At 40.6% G+C, this 26,346-nt stretch overlaps 2 protein-coding genes across 14 annotated transcripts in view; one reads left to right on the top strand and one right to left on the bottom strand.

Moving 5' to 3' along the window:
• Window positions 1-18: 18 nt before the first annotated feature.
• On the top strand, window positions 19-8,557 carry pipox (pipecolic acid oxidase). 2 transcript variants are annotated; one of them, XM_044119420.1, is made up of 8 exons: window positions 19-293; window positions 3,614-3,762; window positions 4,593-4,806; window positions 5,130-5,312; window positions 6,468-6,620; window positions 6,789-6,938; window positions 7,434-7,509; window positions 8,066-8,557. In XM_044119420.1, exons 1-8 carry the CDS (start codon window positions 150-152, stop codon window positions 8,194-8,196), a joined length of 1,200 nt encoding a protein of 399 aa, XP_043975355.1. In that variant the 5' UTR covers window positions 19-149; the 3' UTR covers window positions 8,197-8,557. The 2 variants fall into 2 exon arrangements, with proteins under 2 accessions (XP_043975355.1, XP_043975356.1); XM_044119421.1 differs by having other exon boundaries at window positions 169-298.
• A 276-nt stretch (window positions 8,558-8,833) lies between these two features.
• The window catches only part of myo18ab (myosin XVIIIAb), a 62,388-nt gene continuing 44,875 nt past the window's right edge, over window positions 8,834-26,346 (bottom strand). For 6 of the 12 annotated variants that reach the window (XM_044119407.1, XM_044119415.1, XM_044119409.1 and 3 more), the window contains 15 exons: window positions 24,668-24,775; window positions 24,489-24,581; window positions 24,124-24,234; window positions 23,122-23,226; window positions 22,632-22,778; window positions 22,264-22,377; window positions 21,599-21,715; window positions 21,264-21,347; window positions 20,465-20,602; window positions 19,537-19,722; window positions 19,264-19,403; window positions 17,859-17,903; window positions 15,430-15,537; window positions 12,739-14,181; window positions 11,213-11,351 (listed from right to left, as the gene is read on the bottom strand). In XM_044119407.1, the coding sequence (XP_043975342.1) occupies window positions 12,747-14,181; window positions 15,430-15,537; window positions 17,859-17,903; window positions 19,264-19,403; window positions 19,537-19,722; window positions 20,465-20,602; window positions 21,264-21,347; window positions 21,599-21,715; window positions 22,264-22,377; window positions 22,632-22,778; window positions 23,122-23,226; window positions 24,124-24,234; window positions 24,489-24,581; window positions 24,668-24,775 (2,931 nt within the window). In that variant the 3' untranslated portion in view covers window positions 11,213-11,351; window positions 12,739-12,746. Of the gene's footprint in view, window positions 11,093-11,197; window positions 11,352-12,738; window positions 14,182-15,429; window positions 15,538-17,858; window positions 17,904-19,263; window positions 19,404-19,536; window positions 19,723-20,464; window positions 20,603-21,263; window positions 21,348-21,598; window positions 21,716-22,263; window positions 22,378-22,631; window positions 22,779-23,121; window positions 23,227-24,123; window positions 24,235-24,488; window positions 24,582-24,667; window positions 24,776-26,346 lie in introns of those variants that run through there. The other 6 variants (XM_044119416.1, XM_044119406.1, XM_044119411.1 and 3 more) reach the window with 5 other exon arrangements.

The following is a 26,346-nucleotide window of genomic DNA, read 5'->3' as shown; positions in this document are numbered from 1 at the left end:
CAACAAGGGATCTCAGATGAGCAGATCAAGAACTGCAGACAGCAGACATAACCCTGACCCTACTGGGTTCTCCAGGATCTTGGGTCCGAACTCCACTGATCATGGGCGGAGAAATATAGGGCTGAGTTATAAAAGACTGAGAGTTGAATATGAGTACAGTGTGTCCATTTAGAGCCGACAGCATGTTTGCTAAGCAGGACTATGACTGTGTGGTGATCGGGGCGGGAGTGCAGGGCTCCTTCACGGCCTACCAGCTGGCTAAACACAACAAGAAGACTCTGCTGCTGGAGCAGGTGAGGTGTGTCACACACACACACACACACACACACACACACAAACCTACAGCCTGTATCGCTGTCGACACATTTGTACCAACTTTGCAGCTCTGACAAAACATAATTGTTCAGAAACTGAATTCAAAACCCAAAAGTCTTGGGTCTTGAGTTAGCTGCTGTAACTTTTATACTAGAATCACATTTTCTTCTGCACCTGTTTATCAGCATTTTGTAGCCTTTCACTCACCTGCTTACAGTTAGTAAAAGCTAAAGGGGGAGGGGGGGAGGAAGCATTTCCATAAATCAATAGTAGATGCTCACTTTTAAAATGTGAGAATTCTGAAGACTGTTAAGCATTCGGAATGTCTTTGAGTTACTTCAAAGTTACTGCTAGCTCCTCTCTGCTAGCTCTGGAAAGGAGCTAGCAGATAAAGCCAAAGAAACACAATATTCAGAAACAAATGGCATAAAAATGATGACGTAAGTTTTCAAACAGCTGTTGGAACCTAAAAAAATTTATAAACTCGGTTACTGTTAGAACAAAACGATGAAGTATTTGCAGTAGAAAAAAGTAAATTCAGTTAGATTTGACAAGGAGTAGAGGAGATTCAAGTATGAAAAGAGGGATGAGAGGAGAGGAGAGGAACAGGATAAAACCCAAGCCAGGAGTGGTTGGGTATTAAAGGGACATTATGACCAGGAGAGAAGGAAGCTTCCATTTACAGGATGTAACATCTAAATGCTGATAGAAGTTCAAAAGCAATATTGCTTCAAGATAAACTATGAAAAACCTGAGGTCATAACAGTAAGACCTGTCATCCAAGGAAAAGGAACACAAAAGTGAAGGGTGGGGCTTAAACAATTAGTGGTTTAATATATTAAAATTAGCTCCAATTTATTAATTAGACAGAAGTGAGGCTGCCATGTTGCGGCTCCACTGGGGACCATCACCAGCAGGTAAGGTGGGTGAAGGTCTTGATCAAGGTCCCTCTGCCTCTCATATGACCACTGCTCACTGCACTGCTTCATTTCTAGTCCCTCCTTCATAATGAAAGGCTCTCAGTGACCAACCCATCAGGAACATGCCAGTAACTGCTGCTTGTCTTTTTCTTCTCACCCCAAAAGCTAGTTAGTAACTGACATTTTCAGGGAAATATCAGATTCTAAAGAGTTGTTTGTTTGCATTCTTTCAGCCTTTCAGTATTTCAGTTTGCTTGATCATAGAGTTGAACGGAGCGAGGATTGAACCGGCAACCCACCGATTGCAGAACAAAGTTTTAGCAAAGTTTTAACTTTCCTTCAAGAACAACGACAACGTGTCTGAATTGGAAGCATGACCAAGTGTCCTTTGTAATTCTGTGTAGATCAGGATGTTCTGATTCATGGTCTTTAGTCTTTCTGCATGATTTTATCCAGGCCTGCAGCCAAGACTGTAAACGAGTGACCCATAAATGAGGCGTCCTGTCTGGTGTTGCATAAGTATAACAGGTGCACTTTGCTCTGCTGAGAAGCAAACAGTGAAGCGAGTAAAGACCTGATCAAACTGGGTTACTTAATCGTCTACCACGGTTACAACAGAGATCGTGTTATCACTTTGACAAACGGGGCCAAAAAAAATCTCTTCCAAGTCTATTTTAATATTAAATATCGAAAACAAGAATGGTGGAATATTCAACAGTATTTAATTTGATTTCTTTTTACTAATACTCGGCGCAAACAAGCTGAACTGACAGTAAACAAAGTAAATGATTGAATGGCAGTGGTGCCTCTGTTGGATTGCCCCAGAGCAGCTGAGGCTACAATCCAGTAGCCTGTAGCTTGTAGCCACAGTCATTCACGTGTCTGAATGTAGGGTTTCTCTGGACTTTATGAAGTGCTATACAAGTACAGGACATTAACTATTTTGATTACAAAATCAACTCCTCATCAATCAGTTTGCTTCTTACCAACTGAAACGACAGAAATAACAATTATCCTGTGAAAATGCTCTACAATGTGCTACAGCTTGACTAAAGTTATCTGTGTTGTATGTCTTTGAGACATGCATGTAGTTTACTTAACTGACTAAATTCATCAGGATTTTGGACAAAATATAGCTGAATATTATCATTATGATTTAATATTTTTCCCATGTCATGTGATAACGTTTCCAAGTGTTTTAGCTCGAGCACTGAACCCTGTGGTTCTCCACAACTGACCTCAGAGAGTGAAGAAGTTTGATCACAAGCATGGAAAAAAACCCTGCATCCTGCTTTCAACCAGCCTGCTGTTCCCTTGATGCCCACATGTTCAATCTGTTCTAAGACATTGTGATGGATGTGTTAAAATCAGCACTGAGGTCCAACAGGTCCAGTACAGACACCAGTCCAGTAACTGAGCCAACGAGAACATCAGTGATGTTTAGCAGTGTGCTTTCAGTGTTATGATGAGCTCTGACAGCTGACTGAAACTTTTAAACAGGTCATTACTGTATAGATGTTCAAACTCTTGATTAGTAACACAGGAAGATTAGGTAGAGGTCTGTAATTTATTAAGCTGTCTTGATCAAGAAAAGGTTTCATAGGTAAAACCTATTTTTGTGGACGGCTGCCCAGTGTGAGTCAGAGTCTGCTCAGGTTTTCTTGCTAAAGGGATCAGATAGGAATCCATGAATCTGGAATCCTGTGTGAATTGGACTGATTTGTATTCTTTTTGTATAGTGCCTTGAGATGATATTCGTTGTGCATTGTAAAAAAAAAAGAAAAAAGAAAAAATCAACAAGTAATGTCTCTAATTTACGGTAAAATGCTGGTTGCTGGTATTTATATGGCAACCACGGCTGCTACAGCTGTCGGTATTTTACCATAAATTAGAGACGTGTATGTTTTTGTTTTTTTTTAAACAGTGTATGTTGGGGCTGTGTAAGTAAACCCTAATGAATTATTAAAAATACCAACATATTTTCTACTCGGATTTTGTTTTTAGTGTGATTTTTTTTTTTTTTTTTTTTGGTCCATTGTGATAACACATTTTGTCAAAATTAAACAAACACTTTAAAATCATAAAGCTGAGGTTGTGCTGAAAATAATGACGCCAAACAAGGCAAGGTAAACAGTTTTTAAGGTGAAAATATAAGTTAATTCAAGATTAGTCAAAAACAGCCACTTAGAAGCCAGAGCTCAGAGGGTTAAATAAGACAAGCCTCAAAGAGATTCATAATCATAATTGTTTTTTTTTACACTAAGCAAATCATTTTCTGTACTTGGATCACAGCTGCAGTTTTTCCATACAGTAGGATGTGCTTACTTCACTTCAGCAGCAGGTTTTCTGTTTCTTTAATCTGACCTGTTTTCCTCCAGTTCATTCTGCCTCACACCCGAGGGAGCTCCCATGGCCAGACTCGCATCATCCGTAGAGCCTATGAGCAGGACTTTTACACGCAGATGATGGGGGAGGGCTACCAGCTGTGGGCCCAGCTGGAGAAGGAGGCCGGAGTGACGCTGTGCAGGTCAGTCATCAGCTGGGATGCAGAGTGGAAAACTGTTTAAACACAACGTGAAGGTTTGGCCAGACTGAGATTCAGGAAACTGTAGATATTACATTTAAAACAATGTAATATTGTGGAAAAAGTTCAGGATCTTTTGTCAGTTATTTCAAAAAGTACGTACATACCGGTTACCTTTGCAGGGTTATAGGGAGCTGGTGGTCAACTATGGACAGGAAACAATTCACACACACACACTCATGTTTGTGTGGCTATCTTTGTGGGGATTTTTCCATTGACTTCCATTAATTCCTACAGCCTAAACCTTACCCTTATCCTGACCCTATCCATTACATACCTAACTCTAACCAAAACTCAATTCACACCTTAGTCCTAAGTATGACCTCTGACCCAAAAACAGCATTTCCTCTGGGGACCAGGCTTCGGTCCCCACAACGTAGTATGTGTCAGGAAAATGGTCCCTACAAGATATTACAAACAAACACACACACACACACACACACGCATGCACGCACATGGACAAATTGGAGAAACTAATTAACCAAACCGTCGTGTTTTTGGGGTGAAGAACCCAGGCTTGCACAGGAAGAACATTCAAAATGACAAATAATGTTTCACTTTTTCCACAAAAATTCCATCTTTTTCCTAATGTATCTGTATGCTGCACCAGTATTAAATACACAGTATGTTCTTTTGGATGTGATGCTTATGATATTAGTAGTGACCTTTCATTTTTACATGACCTTGTTTTCTATTAGTAGAAGAGCAAGTTGTGTTTAAAGTCGGTGAGCCCAGCAGTCCGTCCACCCTGCCGCCTTCTTCTCTCCTCACAGACAAACTGGATTGCTAGTCATGGGACCAGAAACCAGTGGGGATTTCCCGCTGGTCAAGAACACCTTGCTGAAGAACAAGGTTCCCACGGTGATCCTGAGCCGTGATAACTTCCACCAGCACATCCCCAACATGGTGCTGTCTGAGGGCCACGGCGCCCTGGTGGATCAAACCGCCGGCGTTCTGTTTGCAGACCGGGCCCTGAAGGCGGTTCAGGTACGGCTCAGCTTCACTGCAACGCTTATATTCACTGAACTTTGTTTTAAAAGAATAGCTACATGTTGGAAACATTAACTTAACTATAACCATATGTTTTTTGCCATCTTTATTCTGTAAGATATCCAGACAGGATATTAAAGATGTTGGTGTTGACTTGATTTACATGTTTACTTTGTTTATTAAAAAGAAAAAACAGTCCTGTTTGCACAAGAACTCCTAAATGACATGATGTTTAGAAATGATGTCCTGATTAAAAACAGTTTCTATTTGTTTTTTTAATTTGAAACGTTCCTGGAACATGTTTGGTTTTGTTTCTCCAGGATCAGTTTCGGAAGTTGGGTGGGGTCATACGGGATAATGAGAAGGTTACGGAAATCGAGCCTGGTCCGGTTGTCAAGGTGACGACCTCTGGAGGAGCTTATCAAGCGAGAAATGTGGTGATCACTGCTGGACCCTGGACCAATAAGCTCCTGGCTCACACTGGAATCCAGTTACCACTGGAGGTATTCACACATGGTGTCATGTGTAATAGTGTCACAGGACCAACTTCATTATATTAGCTTTATTAAACAAAATGCAATATATTTAAATATCAATATCATAAAGTTAGAATACAGGGTTTATGCTGAATGTTGATTCAGTTTTTCCGGCTACTTATTTCCTGCCGTAATTATACAGGAAGCATCACTTTAGACAAAACTTAGTATTTAAAATCCTACAAAGTGATTTAAATTCAAACTGTTTAATTAGGAATCTGTTAGGTCTGTAGATAATTTTAAGTGTTATACCTGATGATCAGGAGCCTTCCTGTTATCCGTCCGTCTCTCTGAACTCCTCAGGCTTTCAGTATAAATCCTGTCATTTTTAAAGATGAGTGACTGCTGCACCCACAGGGATAAACGCAACGCATGTGGCAGGGCAGGAACGGCCCCTTTCATTAATGATTGGTACCAAACCGGAGTCACTGTCAACTGAACCTGAGAAATATAGAGACAAGGCCCAGTTCAGTTATCCAGTAGGGAACCCAGAAAAGCCTCCAACATGAGGATTCCCATGAGAAAATTGTAAATTTATCCGTTCTGCAGTTTACAGAAGTTTAGGACAAACTGCTACCTAAGAAAACTCATCTGACTGTTGTAGTTGGTTGACTTCAAAATGATCTCTACTACTGAACAAATGAATACACCTGTCACAATAAACCACAAATCAATTAATCACATAATAAATGACAAGAAACTCAATCATTTTCATTTACTTGATTCATCTTTCTTCCAAAACTGGTCCTCAGTTTGGTGTTTTGGTCTCAACTATCCCTTTTTTTTTTTGGAAAAACAATTTTTGTACAGAGACTTTATAATTCATTCTATTTGTTGTTTCTGTTGTTTTCTTTCTTTATTTTGAATATTTCAAATGTCTTCCAGTTCCAGTGCTTCAATGTTTATTCAAATTTATAGTTTATTGATCCTTGAGAATGTGTTCTTGCTTTATTATTGCCATTATTACTATCGCATTATTTGAAGATGGTCTCAAAATAACAATATCGTTTATCGCAACACATTCTGTGACAATTTGTCGTCCAGTAAAATGGTTAGCAACCCCGTATCCGATCCATGCATGTCAGACTGAGCTATGTTGTTGTTGTTGTCTTTGCACAACAGATTATTAAGATTAATGTGTGCTACTGGAGAGAGAAGATTCCCGGGACTTACTCTGTGAAGCAGCGTTTTCCATGCTTTCTGCTCACTGAGTGTTTGGAGAGCAGAGAACACATCTATGGCCTCCCGTCGAATGAATATCCAGACTTGGTGAAGGTGGGTGAGTGTGTAATACACCTCCAGCATTTCCTCAACGATTGAAAGTGAGGCTGCACAAAAAAAAAAAAATCATCATCGCAATATCAGTGTGCGCAATATTCAGATCGCAAAGGACTGTTTGGAGTACAATAATTGTTGGCCTGTGTATTCCTACTGCGTGTGCAGATTTGCTACCACATGGGCAGCAAGACTGACCCGGATTACAGAGACCTGCAGACGGACACGTCTGACATCGATATCCTGAAGCGATACGTTTCCAGATGCGTACCTGGCCTGGTTCCTGAGCCTGCCGTGGTGGAGAGCTGCATGTATACAGTAAGCGTGGAGGAGAGGGCTCTCTGTGGCCGCAGGGCCCCCAGAAGTATTTCTGCCTTGAAGAAATATTCCTGGCAGTAGTATTTCTTCTGGGTGTGTTTGGGTTTGCTCTGTGTTAGTATTTCTACTCAGGCGAAAGGTCTCTGCAGGTCAGGCTGAACTTCTGAAGTCTGTTCTCCTTGCAGCAGTGGAATAAAATTCAGATCACTTTGTTCTTGGCTTCATGTCATCCACGCCTTCTTGTGGTGAACTAAAAATGTCCTTTTTTTTGAGGGTTGGCCCTTTGGCTTTAGGGAGTGTTGTCTGTTCTTCCAGAGGCAGAATTTTGATTAATTCTTTTAAAAGGGCTTTAAAAATGGCTACAGAAGTTTAATAAAGGAGACAGAAAATCTGAAACTGCAGGGGGAAAAAATGTGCATAATTCAAGTTGCCTTTATGTATCAGTAAAATATTTCATATCTGACTCTTTCTATTTTGCTTGTTTTGTTTTTGTAGCTAACACCTGATCGCCACTTTGTGTTGGATTACCATCCGAACTACAGCAACATCGTCATTGGAGCAGGATTCTCGGGTAAATTTCCAAAAGCATCAAAGCCAACTAAGGAGTCATATATTGAAAGTCAGGATGCCAAAGCAGTTACTACGACCTCTCCTACCGTTGATAACCAAATCACAAATCTAAGTTGTTTTTTTGTTTGTTTCTTTTCTTTTGAATGTTTTTATCCTGGTGTGTTGGCCACAGGACTACAACTCCTCCTGCTGTTGTGCAGGTTCATACTGCAAATACTTTTGGGGGCATTTTTTTTAAGTCAGCAGACTTATATATTTTCTTTGAATTACAGAAAAATCCTCTCTCTATATATTTTACTCTGTTCAAAGTAACATATATCAAGAATTTCTTTTTAATTTTTATTTAGGTCTTTTCTGAAAGCTTATTGTATAAAATGTGGGAAGCTCTATGACATTCATGCAGAGAATCTCCCAAAACGTTGAGCATGTAGTTATACTGTGGAGGCTCAGCCGTCTCCTGTTGGCCTCAGTCTTTAGGTGTTGTCTTTGTTGTGACTTATTGTGACATGGATCTTCTTATTTATTTATTTTTTACTTCTATGATTCTGCTCCTTTAGGTCATGGCTTCAAGTTCGGCCCAGTCATTGGTAAGCTCCTGCGTGAGCTCAGCCTGGGAGAAGAGCCTTCCTTTGACCTTTCACCTTTCAAAATCAGACGTTTCCAGTCAGAGATGAAATCAGATTTGTAGGATCAGGACTGGATTCATGAATCCTTCCTCCAACTCGTTCATTCTTTAAATCAACAAGTTTACATGATGTCACCAGTTTTAGAGCTCCTAAAGACAAGATGTGTTTAACTAGCCTTTTACAATTACAACACATTAATTTTTGCTTTACTTTGCTTACTTTTAGTGATTTCATCATGATAAAGATTAAATCTTAGTAACCAAGTGAAGGGGATCTTATTACAAAGCAAAAACACTTTGAGTCAAATAATTTCACAAGTGAAGTTGTTTTTCTCTTCCGATCACTTTTAAATGTTCTGATATTCAGACCTTGCCATTTTTAGTCTGAGTTGATATAACAGAATAAAATTGTATCTGAATGAAACTTCTTCCAAGAGTAACTGTTGATGTAGATCCTCAGTAATTTCATCTGTGTGTCAACAGAAAGATTTTCTTATTTTACTTTTTACATGGAAGAAATTCTCAGAGCTTCTTCTCGGTAAGGTGCTGCTGGAACTTTCCTTTTCTCCCAGAAGACTTTCTCTTGTCTGTCTGAGTTATCATTCATTATTTATGTGTGAAAATAATCAATGAGGAAGACTCTTTAGTAAGCGGACAGCAATAACTCGCCGAGTGAGGAAAAAACCAACGTCAAAGGCGCTTCAAGTCAATAACTAGAATTTATTCACAATATTGCAAAGATAAAATTAACAAGTGGTCAGTTTTCAGTGAAGAAAAGAAACAGTTGTCCAAAGCTAAAATGAATCATACATGTTTTGTATATAAATACAGTGAATAAGGGATTAGCAAAAAAAAAGAAAAAAAAAAGAGGTGCTTGTCAGTAAAAATACGTTCACGTTTGTGTCGATAATAGATATTAAAAAAGCATCCAAAAATCACACGTTGTAAAATTCCACCCAAAGCTCTCAGACAGACGACACGCAGTCGCCTTTGACCTGACCCAAAACGACTCTCACACTGAAACTCATGACCACACGTCAAGTAACTGAACACATGTTCAGGTTTCAAAATAGATTTTCTTGTTGCTCAAATTAAAATGAGCTAAATGTGACACGGCAGACAACTCCACCAAACGGCTTAAACATGATTTTGGTCCCACAGGCTGTGGGTTAGTTAGGAACGATGGAGACGTGTGGCTCGTCGACGCCAGAACCAATAAAAGATCCAAACAAGATGCCTCGAGTGGCAGCAGCGGGTCTGCCTCCCGGTCAGAGAGAGAGTGACCGGGCCGCTCTGCCTCAGCTGGGACACTCCGGCTCTGTACTCTAAATATTTTCCAGTGTCTCATTAATCCTTTCAACAATTTACATGCCGTTTCCATATTACACATTTACACCATTTCAATATACAACTTTGACTCAGTCATGTTGCTGAGTCAGCAGAATGATGACATCATTAAGTTTTTTTTGTTAGTTTTTTTTTTTTTTTTAACTTAAATTAAGTAGTTTATAGGCAGTTTTAAATACATCGCTATGAAAGCAGTAAAGTAGATGCGGTAATGTGTAATTCATTCACACACACACACACAAACACTCACAGCAGAATTGTGAAGCTAAAACGATGTCAGAATCAGGAAGTACCACCTGGAACTGGTCATGTGATGAAGTAGTGGTTACTAGGACGGGAACGTGTTCTCTGTTTGTTCAGATCAGTGCTTCCAGCGATGACGTCACCATATGAATGAGGCTGTCGCAGGCCTGTCTGTGTTTCAAGAACCTTTTCTGGTTACTAGCTGGGAATGATGCACCAAACTCACAGGGCCGTTCAGCTCATTCAAACACACTGGAACATAAAACATGTTGATCTAATTCCTGAATTAGTCCACTTTACTGAGTAAATGTGTTGGAATGGGATTCGCTTGAACTATTCAGTAAGTTAAACAGTCTGAGTTACATTAGCATGCTATGTGGTTGGTAGCACATGCACACTGCCAGACTGCTGCTGCACCCACATGGTGACAGGTTGCCATAGAGCTTAAATAGCTGCCCTGGCAACTACAAGCTGTTTCGTGGCTGTGTGGAGGTGAGGCTGTTCATGTGAAGAAGCACCAGAGGAAAACCAGACATGGTGACCCTTGTTCCTGCTGATAATGGGTGTTTCATGGTGTCCCATCCAGACTAAACTTCATCAATTCTTTGTTTAAATAAGAAAACATAAAATTAACATTTTGCTTTCACACCTGGGTTGTATTATCGCTTATTAGCAAAAAAAAAAAGGTTCCTGAAAAATAAAACATTTTCTTAAAAAGGGATTTTCAGGATAACAGCATGCATGTCGACTAGTAATTCTGGGGAAACAATAATATAAAAAATAAAATGGTGCAATATCAGCTGGATTCCATGAAGAAGGAAACTACATCAAAGTTAAAACAGTGTGTAAATAGCAAATGCAACAACAGAGCCGCTGTGTTTTAATCTGCTGTTTACTTTGGAAATTCAAGTTAACTTCAAACTGTTAAAGTTTTCAGGAGAAAAACCAAAAGATCCTTGTAGCATCCAAGGAATGCAGGCAGTCTTCTCTCTTTGGGAGGAGGACAAGTTGAGGAGCATACTGCAGGAAAATGAAGAGCAGACTTTATGAGGCTACAATAAGCACATGATAATGAGCGTCATGGACTAACAGAGCTGCTCTGTCTGCTTCTTAAAACGGCACTTGTTCAAAGAAAGGAACGGATGCTGGTGCTTTTCTTAGGTCTAAGCATTCATTGTTAAACGGTTACAGAGTGTACACATGTACTGCTAGCTAATGCTTTTTGGCAATACATGGAAACCTGTAGGATTTTGGTGCTGAAGGTGTGAACTGTGGATGAAGAGCTTGTGTGTGGCAGAGTCTGCAGTTCAAGCAGCTACCAGCAGCTACCAGCGTACACTGCTGCATCCGCTCCTCTGACTCCAGGTGTCTGGTGGAGCAGGACACTGCATTACTGTGTGCATGATTGTCCAACACTGTAGGCAATTCTGCATGCAAAGCAAAGTGTTACGTCTGACTGAGTGCACTACGACACCTCCTCATCATCATCATCATCTTCGTCATCTTTCAAATGACTGCTGTATCTGTATCTGGAGCGGGACGAGCTGGTTGTTCCCGGACCGCCCTCCGTCACTTCTTCCTCTTCCTCATCAGACCTGTCGTAGTGGGAGCGTCTTCGGATGGGGGAGCTGCAGCAGCACACAGAGGAGACAATCTGTTAACGAACACGCCGACAGGGAAAAGATCGCAAACAACCAGAGGGCTTCGTTTTTACAAAAGTGAAAAGAAAACAGAAGCCAACAGAAGCGCAGACTGTGCAGTTAGCGTGATCCTCTACCAGTTCTTTTAACAAAGTTTAGTCTGGCCAATCATGATCTCAGACTTTGTTGTTCTGTCTCGTTCCAGGAAGCCCACTGCAGACACCCTGTTCTTGTGGTCTCCAGCAGGCAGTGGGCGAGAGGCAGGGTCCACTCTGGACTGCAGACAGACACACACACACACACACACACACACACAGGCCAGTCCTGTGTTTGGACTGTGGGGTGAAGCCGGAGCACCCAGAGAGAACCCACACATGAACAGGGAGAACATGCAAACTCCATACAGGCTGGGATTTGAACCCAGGACTTTCTTCCAACCGCTCCACTGTGCAGCCCATCACTGTCCATCATTTTGATGGATTTATTGTTTGTTTATTTTTATTTTGTTTCCACAGAGATTGGTGGACAGTGAGGCTGGTTCAGCTCAGTGACAGACAGAGAGGACTCTGTTTTAACTTTGTTCATTTGAGAGATTCCAGTTCTAATTGGAAAAACCACAGAGCCAGCAGGTTCATTTTAAAGGACATTGGCTGAATTCTTTCAGATTATTTTCCACCTAATCTCTCTGACCGCAGCACATTTGTAATGATAAAACCCAACACTTTGTGGGAGGTTCAGTTCCTGTGATTGCTGATTGGTCAGTTGCTGAAAAACTCACTGGATTGACTAACAGGTGGCGACATGTCACTGAGAACCACAGGGTTAGAGAATAACTGATGTTTTTGCTGCTACTTTAGCTTGTCAGCAGAAGAGGCAATATAATTGCTACCTGCTGTCTGCACACCTCTAGTCCTGGTTCGGTGGTGGAGAGAAAGATGAAAGTATTCCCTCATAAAAGGCTGTATGATATTCTTCTGGCACCAGATGCATACAAAATGAAATATGGAAACTTGAAATATAAAGGGAAGTATTTTATAGACTTTGTTGGAAACAGCTGTTAAACTGAAAACCGTCAGCTCTGTGTACCAGAGATAATCTACAGTGAAAACTGGAAGAGAGAGATAAACACAAAGCGCTTTGAAGAAACTGACTTAAAATGTTCAACATGCAGTAAACTGGGCGGAATATTAAACAGCTTCTGGTGCTCCTCCCTTTAGGGCAGATACTCAACAACAGCACAAAGCTTTCCACCAGGGTTTAACTGAAACAACCCGGCAGTCTCCTCCAGGCTGAGTGAATGGCTGATAATGTTAGTCATTCTGTGATTGGTTAGGTCACACCATGCTTCACAGCATCCTTCAGGCCAGCAACCTACTGTCTGCCTCAGTCACTCTCTGTCCGGTACAAGTACTTCATCATCAGGCGGTTCACCTTCTTCTTCCTTTGTTTCTCATTCTTCTTACTGATCGGCTGCTTCTTGTTCAGTGGCAGAGTCTCCTCCTCATCTGGACTGGGAACCGATCTACCCACGGCTGTTTTCACACTACTGCAACTCCGGTAGGAAATGGTAGATGCGTCAGACGTTGATGTAAAGTTTGACTCAGAATCTGATTCAGAAGATACTGACGATGGACGTTTCTCTTTTTTCTTGGACATTTTTTGGGACTTTTTGAGCCATCTTTTAGAGTCACTCCTTTCAACAGGATCGTCCCCAGAACTGTCGGACTCAGAGCTGTGACTTCTCTTTTTCTTGCTCTTTCTTTTGCTCTTGCTGCCATGGTGACGGCTGCCGGTAGTGCAGGACGATCTCCTGCAATCCACAGCAGATTCAGAACATCTAACACCTCTGGTAGGAAACATCCTCTCTCCATTCTCCGTCTTTCGGCTCTCATATTCATTACTCCTGGATCTTACATCCTCTTCAGAGTCTTCCAAGCTCCTGCGCTTGAATTTTATCGGTTTATAACTCAGCACTTCACTGATGGCTTTCTCCAAGTCAGGGTCAAGGTAGTTCTGATGGCTGACCGGCCGAATGTCCAGGGTATCAATTGGCAAATCAGCAGAAGTGGGCCTGTCTCTGGGTGGAGGCATTGACAAACTGCGTCCAATGGAAGACAGAGGATTGAACATGGACCTCTCAGTTAAGGCCACATGTCTACTGTCATCTAGGTCAATGCCACCGTCACCGAGGTAACTGCTACCAACTAGAAATACCTGGGAATCAAGTTGGCCAACACTTCCAGGACTTTGACTTCTTGACCTCCTACTGGGAGGGCACCGGCTGCTGCTGGCCCCGTCTGTACCAGAGATGCTGTGATGGTCTGTGTATAGGCCTGACAGCCCCAAGCTGCTGCCAGTTTGAACCTTATTCCTCAGGTTTATCTCAGGAAGGGTGGAGGATGATCCTGGCTTAGTGAATGAAAGATTAAACTGAGCCCAACGGCTGTCTGTACCTGTCCTGATGCTACCATTAGCCTCTGAACCAGCCTGAGAAACGACTGACTGTTTGTCACTCAAGTCATCCGGTGAAAGAGGTCGTCTCCTAGAAGAGGCTAGATAAGGGTCAACATGACATTTCTGGTTTAGCAGCTCAGTTTTGCATCTGCTTGGGACGTCGCCTGACTCTGCTTTCTTCTTGGTAGACCGGAGGAGGGAGTCTCTTTTGTCTATGATGAAATCCAGGTCAGGTTTTTTTCTATAACTAAGAGAGGCCACAACAGGCACCGGCCTGATTGTCTGTAGCTCTCTCTGCTCTTTATGTTTCTCCTGAGCCTCTTTCCACTCTTTTCCTTCCTTTAAGTCGGTTTTTACAGCATATCTAGAACAACACAGTGTGAAAAAGGTGAATGAAGGAGGACACAAGAAAGCTCACGACAAAGATGAAACAAAGTTGAATCAAGCAAATGTAGAAGAAAATGGATTAAATTTAAAAGTAATATGAGAATATTTTCAAGGAAAGTGTATAAGAAATGCTGGTAAATAAACAAGGAGGAAATGAAGGAGACAGAGACCTCTCAGTTTTACAGGACACTAGGAGGACATGTGAAGGTCGTAAACTACCACCCCAGTATTCCTCTGTTACCGTTTAGCTCTACTGCTTTAGAGAACTATGTTTCACTGTGAAGACGAGAAAAATTGAGGAGGCCAAACCTCATCTATAATGTTTCTTTTTAAAAGATCACAGACAACATTTTTCAACTGAAAGTCTTGATAACAAATATGACTGGTTGTAAAGTTTAAATAAATGTAGTTAATTTGGTTCTAATGGACAGAATCAGTGAGATAACTCCTGTGGGATGTTCTGATCATTTTCATCAGGCAGCAGTTGAGGGAACCTATGTCTGTGACTGGATGGTTTTATATTCTCATCAAATGGATTACAGAGAAATTCAACCTTTAAGTTCTCAAGTTTAGCTTCAACCAATCACTGAGTGAACTTGGCACTACGTGTGCAGAGCCCACCTTATGTCTGGCTCATTTCTGCTTCACTTCCAGGCTTCAGCAGGAAGTCAAGCAGGGCTCACTGTGCTGCCCAGCCATGTATACTGTGGGATCTTTGCAATAACTGGTTGTTTCCCCCCAGTAATTACAACAGAAAAATATGAAATATCATAATATAAATCACATAAATTCATGTTACCTCCCTCCACACTGGCGCTCAATACGATTTTGGATTCTTCTTGGGTCTGCTGCTTGCTGAAAAATGTCTCTCTTTCCCATTACAGGAATAATGCTTGGAGTGTTACCTATTGCAGGTGTAACCATGCTTTACCAAAAGTTAAGTAGTTATATTTTAAATAATTCAAATCAAGATTTAAATCGCAATGATTCAACCATGAACATGTCATTTCAGGGAAAACGTTGCCTCATTTAAGTTTTACATATATAAATCTAAATTGTAAAATATATAAATGTATTATTTTTCTATTTTACAAGCAAACAGAAGTGAATACAATCAAAAAATACCTATGGTTAGCTAATCCGATGGATCAGTTTATGTTGCTTCCACTGATTTGTGTATCAGACAAGCATCTTCTGCAGAGATAACCGACACATTTTCACTGACCTGTCCTCATCTGACAGGTTCTTGATAGTGCCATCATTTTTGGACAACCAGGACTTCACTCCATCCACACGGTCCTCCACTTCAGAGTCTGTGTCTGAGTGGCCCTGACTGCTCGCCAGTTAGGGAAAGGAAGAGAAGTTAGAGGCAGCCATGGAAATGTTAGTCAAATACAGACAGGTCTTCTGACATTCAGAAAGGAAGAACAACGTTAGGGTCCAATGGGAGCGAGCCCAGGAAAACGTCTTCTGTTGTTTACAGTTGATGAAGGACAGGTTTAGGGGTTAGTGCAGAGGCAGACAAGGGTTTTAGCATTATATCTGGACAAAAGACGGACAGACAGAGAACATCTAGAAGCAAACAGACGGAGCTGCATGGAGCTACATGAGAGGCTGTGGATTAGGAGGTTCAGGAACTCTTTGAATCACTTAGTCGTACTTACGAGGGTTCATGATGCCAAAAAAAGATTTGTCTGTGAGTTACTCAGAAAAGCATGAAGAATTTTCAACACAGTTTTTTGAATAAAATGTAAATAAAAACAGATGTATTATTTTGTTTCTAAATTCATCATTCTTTAGTTTATAAGTAGCCGTCTCAGTTCCTGTCAGAGAATTGTTGGTTAAAGAAAAGTCATTTTTTATCTAAATCTACAGGGTAGCTGAATAATTTCAGGCCTTACCTTTATAAAACCAATAGCAACAACACTAAAGAAATCATCACATATTTTTGTCCAAAAGCCTCAAAATATAAACTGAGAAAGGACAATTAATTTTCAATTCAATAATCCCTGTGGTTGTCTGAGAAGATTCATTTAGACATGCAGGCAGTTGCAAGTTGTCATAAAGAATAAAATACAATGAAAACAGGTAACATATCTACTCCTGGTCTTCAACATTAAATCTACTCTGCTCTGGGAGAACTTAGCTATAGAGCCAATTCACAACAAACGTCTTCTCGAGGCAGTTTAAAAAATATTGAATTTCCATTCACTCATGCATACAATGCTATCATTCCTAGTTATCAAACAGTACAGTAAGCTCAGTAAAAAATTACTGAAAGCAATTTAAAAAGTTTTTTATCTACGGAAACCCAGCAGATTCCATTGAGTCATTGACTTGCAGCGTTCACTCCTCCGGGGCCTGCAGGGGACGACAACCGCTTGCGCTGTGTTGTTAACTTTACAGCAATCACTCACACTTAAGTATTAGTGTTATAAATCATTTTTCTACAATAACAAATGTAACCAATACAAACGTTAAACAGAAAAGGCCCCATATACACTTTATAAAGCAAAGGCATTAAGCAGGAACCTCATCAATGAGTGCTTCAACATTCCCATCATGCCTCACCTGAACCTAGATTGATATTATTCTACCAACTGTCATTTAAATGGCTCAGATATAAATATGTGGAACACAACCAGATATAATACATGTATTGTTTTGAATGATGAAGATTCCGGTGTTGCCTGAACCTTTAGGAGCACCTGCCAATCCATTCTGATTGTGCTTTCTTAATATGGAATTAAGAACACAGAGTTTGATGAATATGTTCTGCTCTAAACTTAGAGCAACTGCTGAAAATCCTCCTCAGGAATTAATTACTGGTAGTCATTTTTTTATGTCCATCAACAATTTGCAGCTCAGAAACAGACTTAGGATCACTGCAGAAAGGTGAGAAAAGGTGATCATTGATAAGTGCAGTGCACTTAACTATTAGTTGAGATCTAGGGTGAAATCTGTGGGAGCAGAACAGACACCAACTGCTGTCTGTTCAGGCAGACTGCAACCTACAGTCTGATACTCACTTAAACATGAGAAACCCAAATAGGTGGCATGTCTTTTCTATGGTACAATCTGAATGATCCACAAAATCAAATGCAGTCATTCGGATGGCAACCATGAGGTGCCCACATGTAACCAGTGATGACTGATTACACATCAGCCACAACCAGGTGAGGTCCAAGGCTGAAAGCAGAGCTGCTCACACTGAGGAAACTTCCAACAACAGAAAGCATCCTTCAGTCAGGCAGAAATGAGACGTATTTAGCTGGAAGCAAACAGACAACAGGTGATTCATGGTGTCTGGGGCACCTTGATCTGCTGCACACTGGCTGAAGCATCAGTGAAAAAACAAAATGAAGGCGGATGGTTATTGCTGTTAAAAGGAGAAATTGTTTCATAGTGCGGTTAATAGCAGTAATGCTAATTCAGCTGGATGTGAAGGCATGCAATGAAAAAGCGCAGGTGGGTTGAATGTGTTGATGATGCATTTATGACACATTAAACCTCACTGTTTATCCCATGAGAAAAACTGAGAAGTTTTATAAACTAACTGATGGAGAAAATAAAATCTAAGCTGTGATCCGTCATGTGATATATGCATCATCACTTCCAGCAAAGAAAGAAATAACACAAGACCATGATCCTCACATTCGGTTCCTTCTTTTCTGGTACTTTGCCACCATATCCTGCAAACTGGTCACAGTGATGATGATGGTTATGATGCAAGGAAGGAACGACAAGGAAGGAGAAAAATAAAAGACAACAGAAGGACATAAAATGAGAATTATGTGAAGCAAATTGTAGAAATGAGAGTAAATAAAAAATGTGGGTGAGTGTCTGATGCTGGGATATTCCTCCCTTTAGAAAATCTGACAGGTTTTTAGGCAGCATGTCTGCATCCAGAAACAATCTTTGCTGGTAAACTCTGGACGTTGAAGCTGAACTGGGTGATGCAGCTCATATTAAAGTCAATTAAACACACTTGTTTGGGGGTAAAGTGAAGGCAAAGGTATAGTCTGAATTTTCAGAAGCAAAATTTGGATGCTTCCCTGAGGCAGAGCTGCAGGATTTCCAACCAGGCTGCACACTGCACACACACTGTGTGTGTGAACATTAATAGACAGCATATTTAGCTTTGATATGTTAATAATTAAGCCCTGTCTTTGTTTTAAGCTGGGCTGCCTTTGGCTTCACTTTCTACATCAGGATATCGACTGAAGGCTCAGCCCGACCCTGCAGCCAATCAGGTCAAACTGATTTAGGGGTTTTGAGCCATTTTTTGATGTTAATAGATGAACGACAGAGCAAACACACAGAGAGAAGCTGCAGCTTCCTGCTCTGAGCTCTGACAATCCTGCAGAGAAACAACTGAAGGGATATTACAGACAGATCTATTCACATGAATGAAGATTCTCTCAGCTTGTGTCTAAGAGGAAGTATTATTTTTCTTTTATTAAGGGCAAAATGATTAATCATGATGAATTGATTGTTAAAATAATTCTCAACCAATTTTGTAATCGATCGCTGCAGTATGTCACTTTCACAAAAATATATTTTTTACATATTTGTTGAAACTGTCACTATGTCATGACAGAATGTGATCAGTCAGATATATGTAGAGAAAAAATTGAGCTCCTCTGCCTTCTCCCACTGCTGACTAGAAACAATCAGAGACAGGAGGATGGTCTTAGTGCTGTCAATCATCCTCCATGTGGCGCTGCTCATTCCACACTGCCTTTTGTCCAATTGGTTATTCAGAATTATTGTGGACTTCTGACAGCAAAATGATAGTTTGAAGAAAAAAACAAACCCTGTCTGAGCTGACAGTGATTTACAGTCAGATTCTCAGTTTTCTGTTCATGAAATGAATCTCAAAATGCTGTTTTAGATATAAGAAATGGAAGCAAACAAGTTAAAGTTGTGAGCTTAGCTTAAAATATACGTGGTGAACTATGAGCAAGAATATGTTCATGTTAACCTGGCTTAACTGATATAGAGCTGGCACAGCACAGGTGTTATCACTTTATTGTTTTTCAGGTCATGGGTTCTGTACCTATTTATAAGGTCTTCGTTGTCATCACTCTCCATCTCGTCCTCGATGGCCGCCTGAAGGTCCCCTATCCTTTTGAAGGCCAGCTTAAGGTCTGCCTGCAGGCTCTGGTTTGAAGCCTCCAGGCTCTCAATGTCCATCTCCTGTTAAAGAGGGAGAGGGACACCTGGTCATGTTAGCTGGTGCTAAGGAGCGCTCCAACCTAAAGAGTCCAGTCTGTAAGACAGGAGTAAAGCTGATGACTGGAAAGTGTTCCTCCTTAGTGTTCCTCCTTACCAGCTCGTGTTTCTTGTGGCTTGCCTCTGCTTCTTTTTTGGCCAGTTCCCCCATTTCCTCTTTAATGTCTCGGATCTGTCTCTGCAGCCGCTTATTCTGCTCCTTCTCACGATTCTCGCTGCTGATGCGCTGGTCTCGCTCTTCTGTCAGCTTCTCCACGTTCTCCTTCAGACGAGCTACAAGATTCTGTACAGCAAGGCAAAAAGTTGCAAAATATACACCACCCTGGTCTTCCACATGTCTGGAAGTTGTACAGAACTCAAAATAAGGTAATAAATGAGCTCATTGTTCCTTTATGAAGATCATTTTCAGGTTTTAGACACAGTTGAGGGGTAATCTGTTCATCCTGTTGACCTCCTGGCTTTTCTTTTAATGTCACCGTGTAAAGGTTTATGAAAGAGAGCGCTGTTGACTCTTTCATGAAGGATTCTAGTACATTCTTATTTTCTGATGAGATGCAACTGCATTACTCATTAAAACATCAGTATGTAACTTTTATAAAAAGAGCTTATTTTTTTATATGTTTATTGAAACTCTCACTATGTCATGACAGCATGTTATGAGTCAATGTGTGGAAAAAACTTCAGCTCCTCTGCCTTCTCCCACTGCTAACTAGAAGCAACCAATCAGAGCCAGGAGGATGGTCTTAGTGCTGTCAATCACCTGCCATGTAGCGCTGCTCATTCTACACCTGCCTTTTGTCCAAACCAACAACAATTGAAGTACTTAACAGTAATTCAGAATTATTGTGGGCAGTAATTCTGTTTCATTGTCCACAATAATTCATCTGATGATAAAAATAACAATAAGGAGGTCAGTAAGAAATCAGTAAGACCACTACACTACATAAACAGAGCTCTGTCGTTAGCTGTGTACATACATACTGATGACTACTTTTTCTCGCTCATGTCCCACTTTGGCTCCTCACCTCTAACCGTTTAACCTGCGACTTCTCAAACTCCATCTTGGTCTCCAGTTCTCGGATCTTGGCCTCCTGACGATTGGCTACGGATTTCTCAACCATGGATTGCTCCTGGAACTCCAGCTGGCTCTGGAGGACCTGCATCTGATTCAGAGCAGACCCATATCAGTGTTATTAAACCAGAGTGTATTATTAACTTAAATAATATAAAATCTTTAGTGCTGCACAGACTGTCCATAAAAATGAGTGAAGCTGATGTTTTTAACCCACAAGTCATACATGAGGAAAATCCTATTTTTTTTAGCTGAGACACCTGAGTGAAGAACATGTTTATTTCTACAATAGTGGAAATTAGAACTTCAGGCTTTAACCTGATTCAGTGCATCTCTCCTCTTACAGTTAACACATAGTGCATATTCTCCCAATTCAAACTAAAATAAATTGTATAATTAACAATTTAATGACCATGAATAAGAACAAATAGCTAATATTTTTCATGCATTAGTAATTTTCAGTATGATTGTTGAGCACACCTTAGATTCTATATGCTTGCAACAAAACTAAATAAAGTTTATACTATGAGGTGTTATTGTTTTCTCTGTATACAGACTACCCTAAACACCGTCATGAAAATAACATTGATCTCCCCCAATGTTACTGTGTGGATGGCTTTGGCTGCTCAACAATAATACTAAGTTGGGTTTATTGCAGCAAACTTAAGTCATCATACAGTAACTACATGTACAGTTCAGACGCAGCTTTTGGAAATCCTCAGCAAAGAGTTCTTACCCATCCCAAAACTAACCTTTTCCTGAACCTCCTGTTTCTCCTTGAGGGCCTCCTCCAGCTGAGACTGCAAGTCATTCATTTGAGCCAAGTTCTGAGCCAACTGAAACACAACACAGAGGAGAGATGACAACAGTCAGCAAGTCAAATATTTTAATGCTTTTTGTTTCAATAAAACTGAACAATCCTTATCAGATCACTCTTAATTACAAAGTATAATGCTAAAACCAAATCAGACTTTTTAAACCGTAATTTAAAAAGACTATAAGACACTATAACTCGATATTCCTGATTATTTTTAAGTTCTTTCTGCTTGGAAATCATTATCCGACTACTTCTCCTGACAAGGAGCACCTGGGACACAGCAGCCTTGTGTTTCTTCATCAGCTCGTTGAGGTCCTCCTGGTCCTCCTCCGTCCTGGACTGCAGGTCGTTCTTCTCTCTCTGAAGACGGCTCTGCTGTTCTTCCAGCTGAAAAGACCAAAAGCAGCAAACTGATCAATGTGGAGACTGTTAGACCAGCATGAGGTAAAACAGCGAGGAGAAAATGCCATAATTTTCCACAGATTCAACTCTTGTCTACGCAAAAAATAAATATAATGTGATATTTTAGCTCTTTGACTAAACTGAATTAGATGTTAATGTTGTATAACAAGATAAAAATGTCACATGTTTACAAGTGAAAAGCAGATATTGTTTGAGATCTCTAAGGAATTTTTTAGATCAATCCTAGATTGAGTAATGACAAGTTTGAGTGTTTAAGACGTCTTAGTAGTAGTAGTAGTAGTAGGACACAATGACCACATGATGACCACTCTGCTAGATTGTCTGACTCTCCAGTATTTATGATCTTCTGCGCTTGGTGATTAATAGTTAATTGGGTAATTGCTTGGTGGTTAATATTAACACTGGGTTCAAAACAGAGATACAATATAAAAGGAAGAGTGTAGAAAAGAAGCTCCTTCTTTAGGAGAGTAAAAGCTGCAGTGATGAGAAGCACTGCAGAGAATTGGACCAACCATCTGCTTGGCTTTAGAGATCTCCTCCATCTGAACATGCAGGTCTTCTATCTCCACCTCCATGCATTTCCGAGCTTTGACTGCAGCTGCACAGGTGAACTCTGACTCCTCCAGCTGTAACGGAGACAAAACTCAGTGTTTGATATTAAATCCAATTTCAAAATTCAGGTTAGCCATTGAACCGAGTCTTAGCTTTTTTCAGCTGATGTTTATCCAAAGCTTTAGTAATACAGACCATGTGCTTTGTCTTCTTTTTAAAAGGAGGTGCTGACTAAAGATGCATCTTAAAGTTTGTGATCAGTATCGTTTCAGATAACTAGCAGTCCTTGTAATTGCTTTTTTTTTTTTTTAAAGGTGGGTGTCAGAACCTGGTTTTTCAGCTGAGCGATCTCTCTCTTGCTGGGGGCGTTGTTCTTTATGTGGTCCAACATGATCTGGGCATCAGCCAGCAGGGCCTTGGTCCTCTTCAGGTCCTTCTTCAGGCGTTTCTCAGTCTCTATGTCACAGTTTGTCACCTGGGCAAAAAGGAACGATCAGGTTGCTCTTCCTCGTTACCTTTCTTATTTTTTATATGGAGCGACTCCCAACTGTTTATCGTTTGTTCATTAGGATACATTTAGATAAGTATAAGTTAGAATAATTCACAACCATGCCCGTGTTTATGATGCGACATCATAATAGAGGTGCATCTAGAAAGACATTTTCTAGAAGAACTTGGACAAACTGTCTTCACCTGAGCATCAGTCGGATGAACACAATCACCTGCACTGTCAAAGTGGATAGTGCAGGTGATTGTGTTCAGTGTTTGAACTGTTTGTTTAAAGCTGACAGACACTCATCACCATCAGGTGTTCTTACCTTGCTCTGTGCTGACAGAAGCTTCGCCTCCAGCTCTCTCTTCTCCTTCAGCACCTTCTGCTTTTCATCATACTCTTCTTCAAGCTGGACCTCTATTTGCTTCAACTACACAAACACACATGTAAACACCTTGATAAAATACACCTAAAAATAAGCTACATTCTTGTGTCTATATGTGTGACAATGACATTGTAGGACATGATGGGGTCGTTTCTGTCTCTCTTGAAGGCCCTGTAAGGCTGACATGTTTAGATGTCTGACAGGATAAACGGTAACATGTTTTCTTGAAGTCAATCTTATGTTTCTAGTTTGAAAAGTTGATGTGAAGTGCGTTGGGACCTCGCTTAAGTTCGTCACAGCGCTCATGATTAATTAAAAGTGCTCTATAGTGAGATCAGCCTGGCTGACTCCTTCTGATATAACTTTATTAGGAAATTCTAGTGACTTTCCTGAATGTTTTATTGTTAGCACCGTTATCGTGTGGAGATGCTGCATTTAGATTAGTGTTGCCCCAATGATCTTTGCAAACAGAGGTCAAACGAAGGAGTTTAGGACCCTCTACTTCTAACTTAGCACCTCTTATAAAACTCCTGTTATGTGGTTTTCAGTTTGAAAAGGGAGCTTTATACTTAAAGGGAGTATAAAGTATATTTATACTTAAAGAGATCTTTAAGTATAAAGCTCCCTGAATAAGCTTTATACTTATTCAAGGAGTATAAAGTTGGCTCAACTGATTCTCTCTTCAACATTTCCATGTAAATCCTGAAGGAAGGAATGAAGCTTGTCTAAACATAGAAAATGTCAGGAAGAAAATTAATCACCAAGAAGCACTAAAGGTGGAGTGATGTAAAGGAATTCCATCAAATGACTCTATTAGACTGCAGTATGTTCTCCTACAGTTCCTCTCCTTCACTGTCCTGAAGCCTCTCTAGCTCAGAGAACAGTGCCCCTACTGTCACACATGAGGTGGTGCTGTTAAGGTGAAACATTAATCCTGCTGACCTTCTTACTGCATGACTGCCTGATCTCCTCCACCTCATCATCCTTGCTTTCGATCTCCTTAAAATGTGTCTGACGCAAACGTTCCATCTCCATCTCCAGCCGCAGCTTGGCCTGAAACACAGATCAATCATCATAGAAACACACACACACACACATACTCATCAAGGACAGCCTGACCACTCCTAGAGGAAGGACCCCAGCAGATTTACTCCCAGACTCCCATCATTACATCCCGATACAGAGGAACAAAAGTTTGTAAGAGACAAAAAGCTTCCATTCGTCATCAGATAAAGTTTCTTCTGCGTAATGACGGAGTTAGCGAGTGTGACATATGCTGTCTGACTACAACCTGTCAACATCTGTACCTGCTCCAGCATCTGGATGGTGCCAGCTTGCTCATCCAGCTCCTCCTCCTGGTCCTTGATCTTGGCTTCCATGTCCCGAAGCTGCTTCTTCAGCTAAATCACATGGATGGTCACAGATGATTGCAGGGGAACCGCCTGAACAAAGACTGAGCAATTTGACTTAGTCTGTTGCCAAAAACCTTAGCAAGAGATGCTTCATCCTTGGATTCCTGGGAGTTAAGATCCTGCAGCTCTGCTTCAACCTGCTCCAGCTTCAAATTCACTGTACGCAATTCAAGGTCCTTGTCCTACAAAACACATGAAACAGTCAGAGCAGACCGCACATTGAGTGAGAGAGAAAGAGGAAGTGAATTGTCAATGTTACACGGGAAGCTTGAGCAAAGCAAAGGAGGAAGTCAGACCATTTACAAAAACACACGTAATTGTAAGCCTGCTTGTTGTAGAAGTAACAACATACAGTTTGAAACTTCTGCAGCCGCTTATCACCAACTCAACTCAACAAAACGGAAAAGCTTGGTCCCTGCTAGTGCCACATTTACTGCTACTAAAGCTTCCTGTTTGTCCCTCACCTCCGGCAGAGATGCGCAGTACTGCTGCTCTCGTCACAAAGGGCCGGCCTAGGGGCCCCTCTTCCAGCTAAGAACAGCAGCACCACCAACAGCATTTCAATGCAGATTTAGGAGAGGAGGCCGAGTTTAATTGGGCCGACTTTCAAGCAATCACTGATCACTGTAGTTTACTAAGTATTTGTGAACAAACAAATACTGTTTGTTCACAAAGCTTAAACTCATAGTATCCGATTGTTGCTATGGTAACAACAATCTTACTACAAAGATTATTTAACAAATTTAACAGCATTGATATTCTCAATAAACAAATGTTCAAATTCTAGCTTTATGTTAAAATGTTAGCATTTTAACACCAGAACATAGATGTATTCTGGTGTTAAAATGTGGTGCCGAATCTAAGGAATCTAAGGATTCGGCACTACATGCGACCAGCATTATATGGTGGGTTAAGATCCACTAGCTCATTGTTTAACTGGGATTTAACAGACATGCACAAAAATTTATATTAACAGTGTATGATTTTTATAGAATGTTTTTGTTGTTGTCATTTTTAAGACTCTAGAAGTATGTTTAAGTATTGTCAACAAAGTCTTCCAGTCATATATATGTACCCAGTAATATTTTTACATTTCCTGTCAAGGTAAGATTTTTTGATAAAAAAACCAGGCGGGCTGCTGGTGGACCACCCTGGTGCCTGACCACCGGGCTTTGTAAGTTGTCCGGGGGAAACCCTGCAACTGGTAACTTTTCCTCTCAGTAATTTTTCTTTCCTGGTTACACCTGGTCTGATGTTCTGTTTTTTTAATATTATTTACAGTAGTCTGTCGCCTTCGAGTCTCTGCTGGAACCTGTACAATCCCACTGTGTGATGAGAGGTATAAGCTGTTAAACTGTTAAACACTCTTGGTAATATCAATTATAATTAACCCTCACTTATCATTACTGAATGTCCCCACCAATCGCACAGGCTCCTCAGCTGCTAAAGAAAAACTCTTGGTAAGAGAAATAATGCCTCATCAAAAGTGAGGCATTACCTCTTCTTAGTTTTTGATCCTGTCAACTAAGAAGGGAATGAATGACAAAAACATCCTAACAAATACTGCAGCCAATCAGTGCTTTGTGACTGATATTTTACATACTGATACTGCAATGGCGAGTGATATGATGAACAAACCTGGTGAAACAGTTCAGTTAAAGAAAAACTTTGATTGTATAGTCAAGGTTTCTGCTGAAGTCTGGACAGATTAGGATTGATATTAGCACTGTTTCTGTCACAAGCAGACAGAAAA

This window comes from Gambusia affinis, linkage group LG06 (assembly GCF_019740435.1).
Source record: "Gambusia affinis linkage group LG06, SWU_Gaff_1.0, whole genome shotgun sequence".
In the NCBI taxonomy this organism is placed as follows: domain Eukaryota; kingdom Metazoa; phylum Chordata; class Actinopteri; order Cyprinodontiformes; family Poeciliidae; genus Gambusia; species Gambusia affinis.
This window is presented reverse-complemented; position numbering and strand designations above follow the sequence as displayed.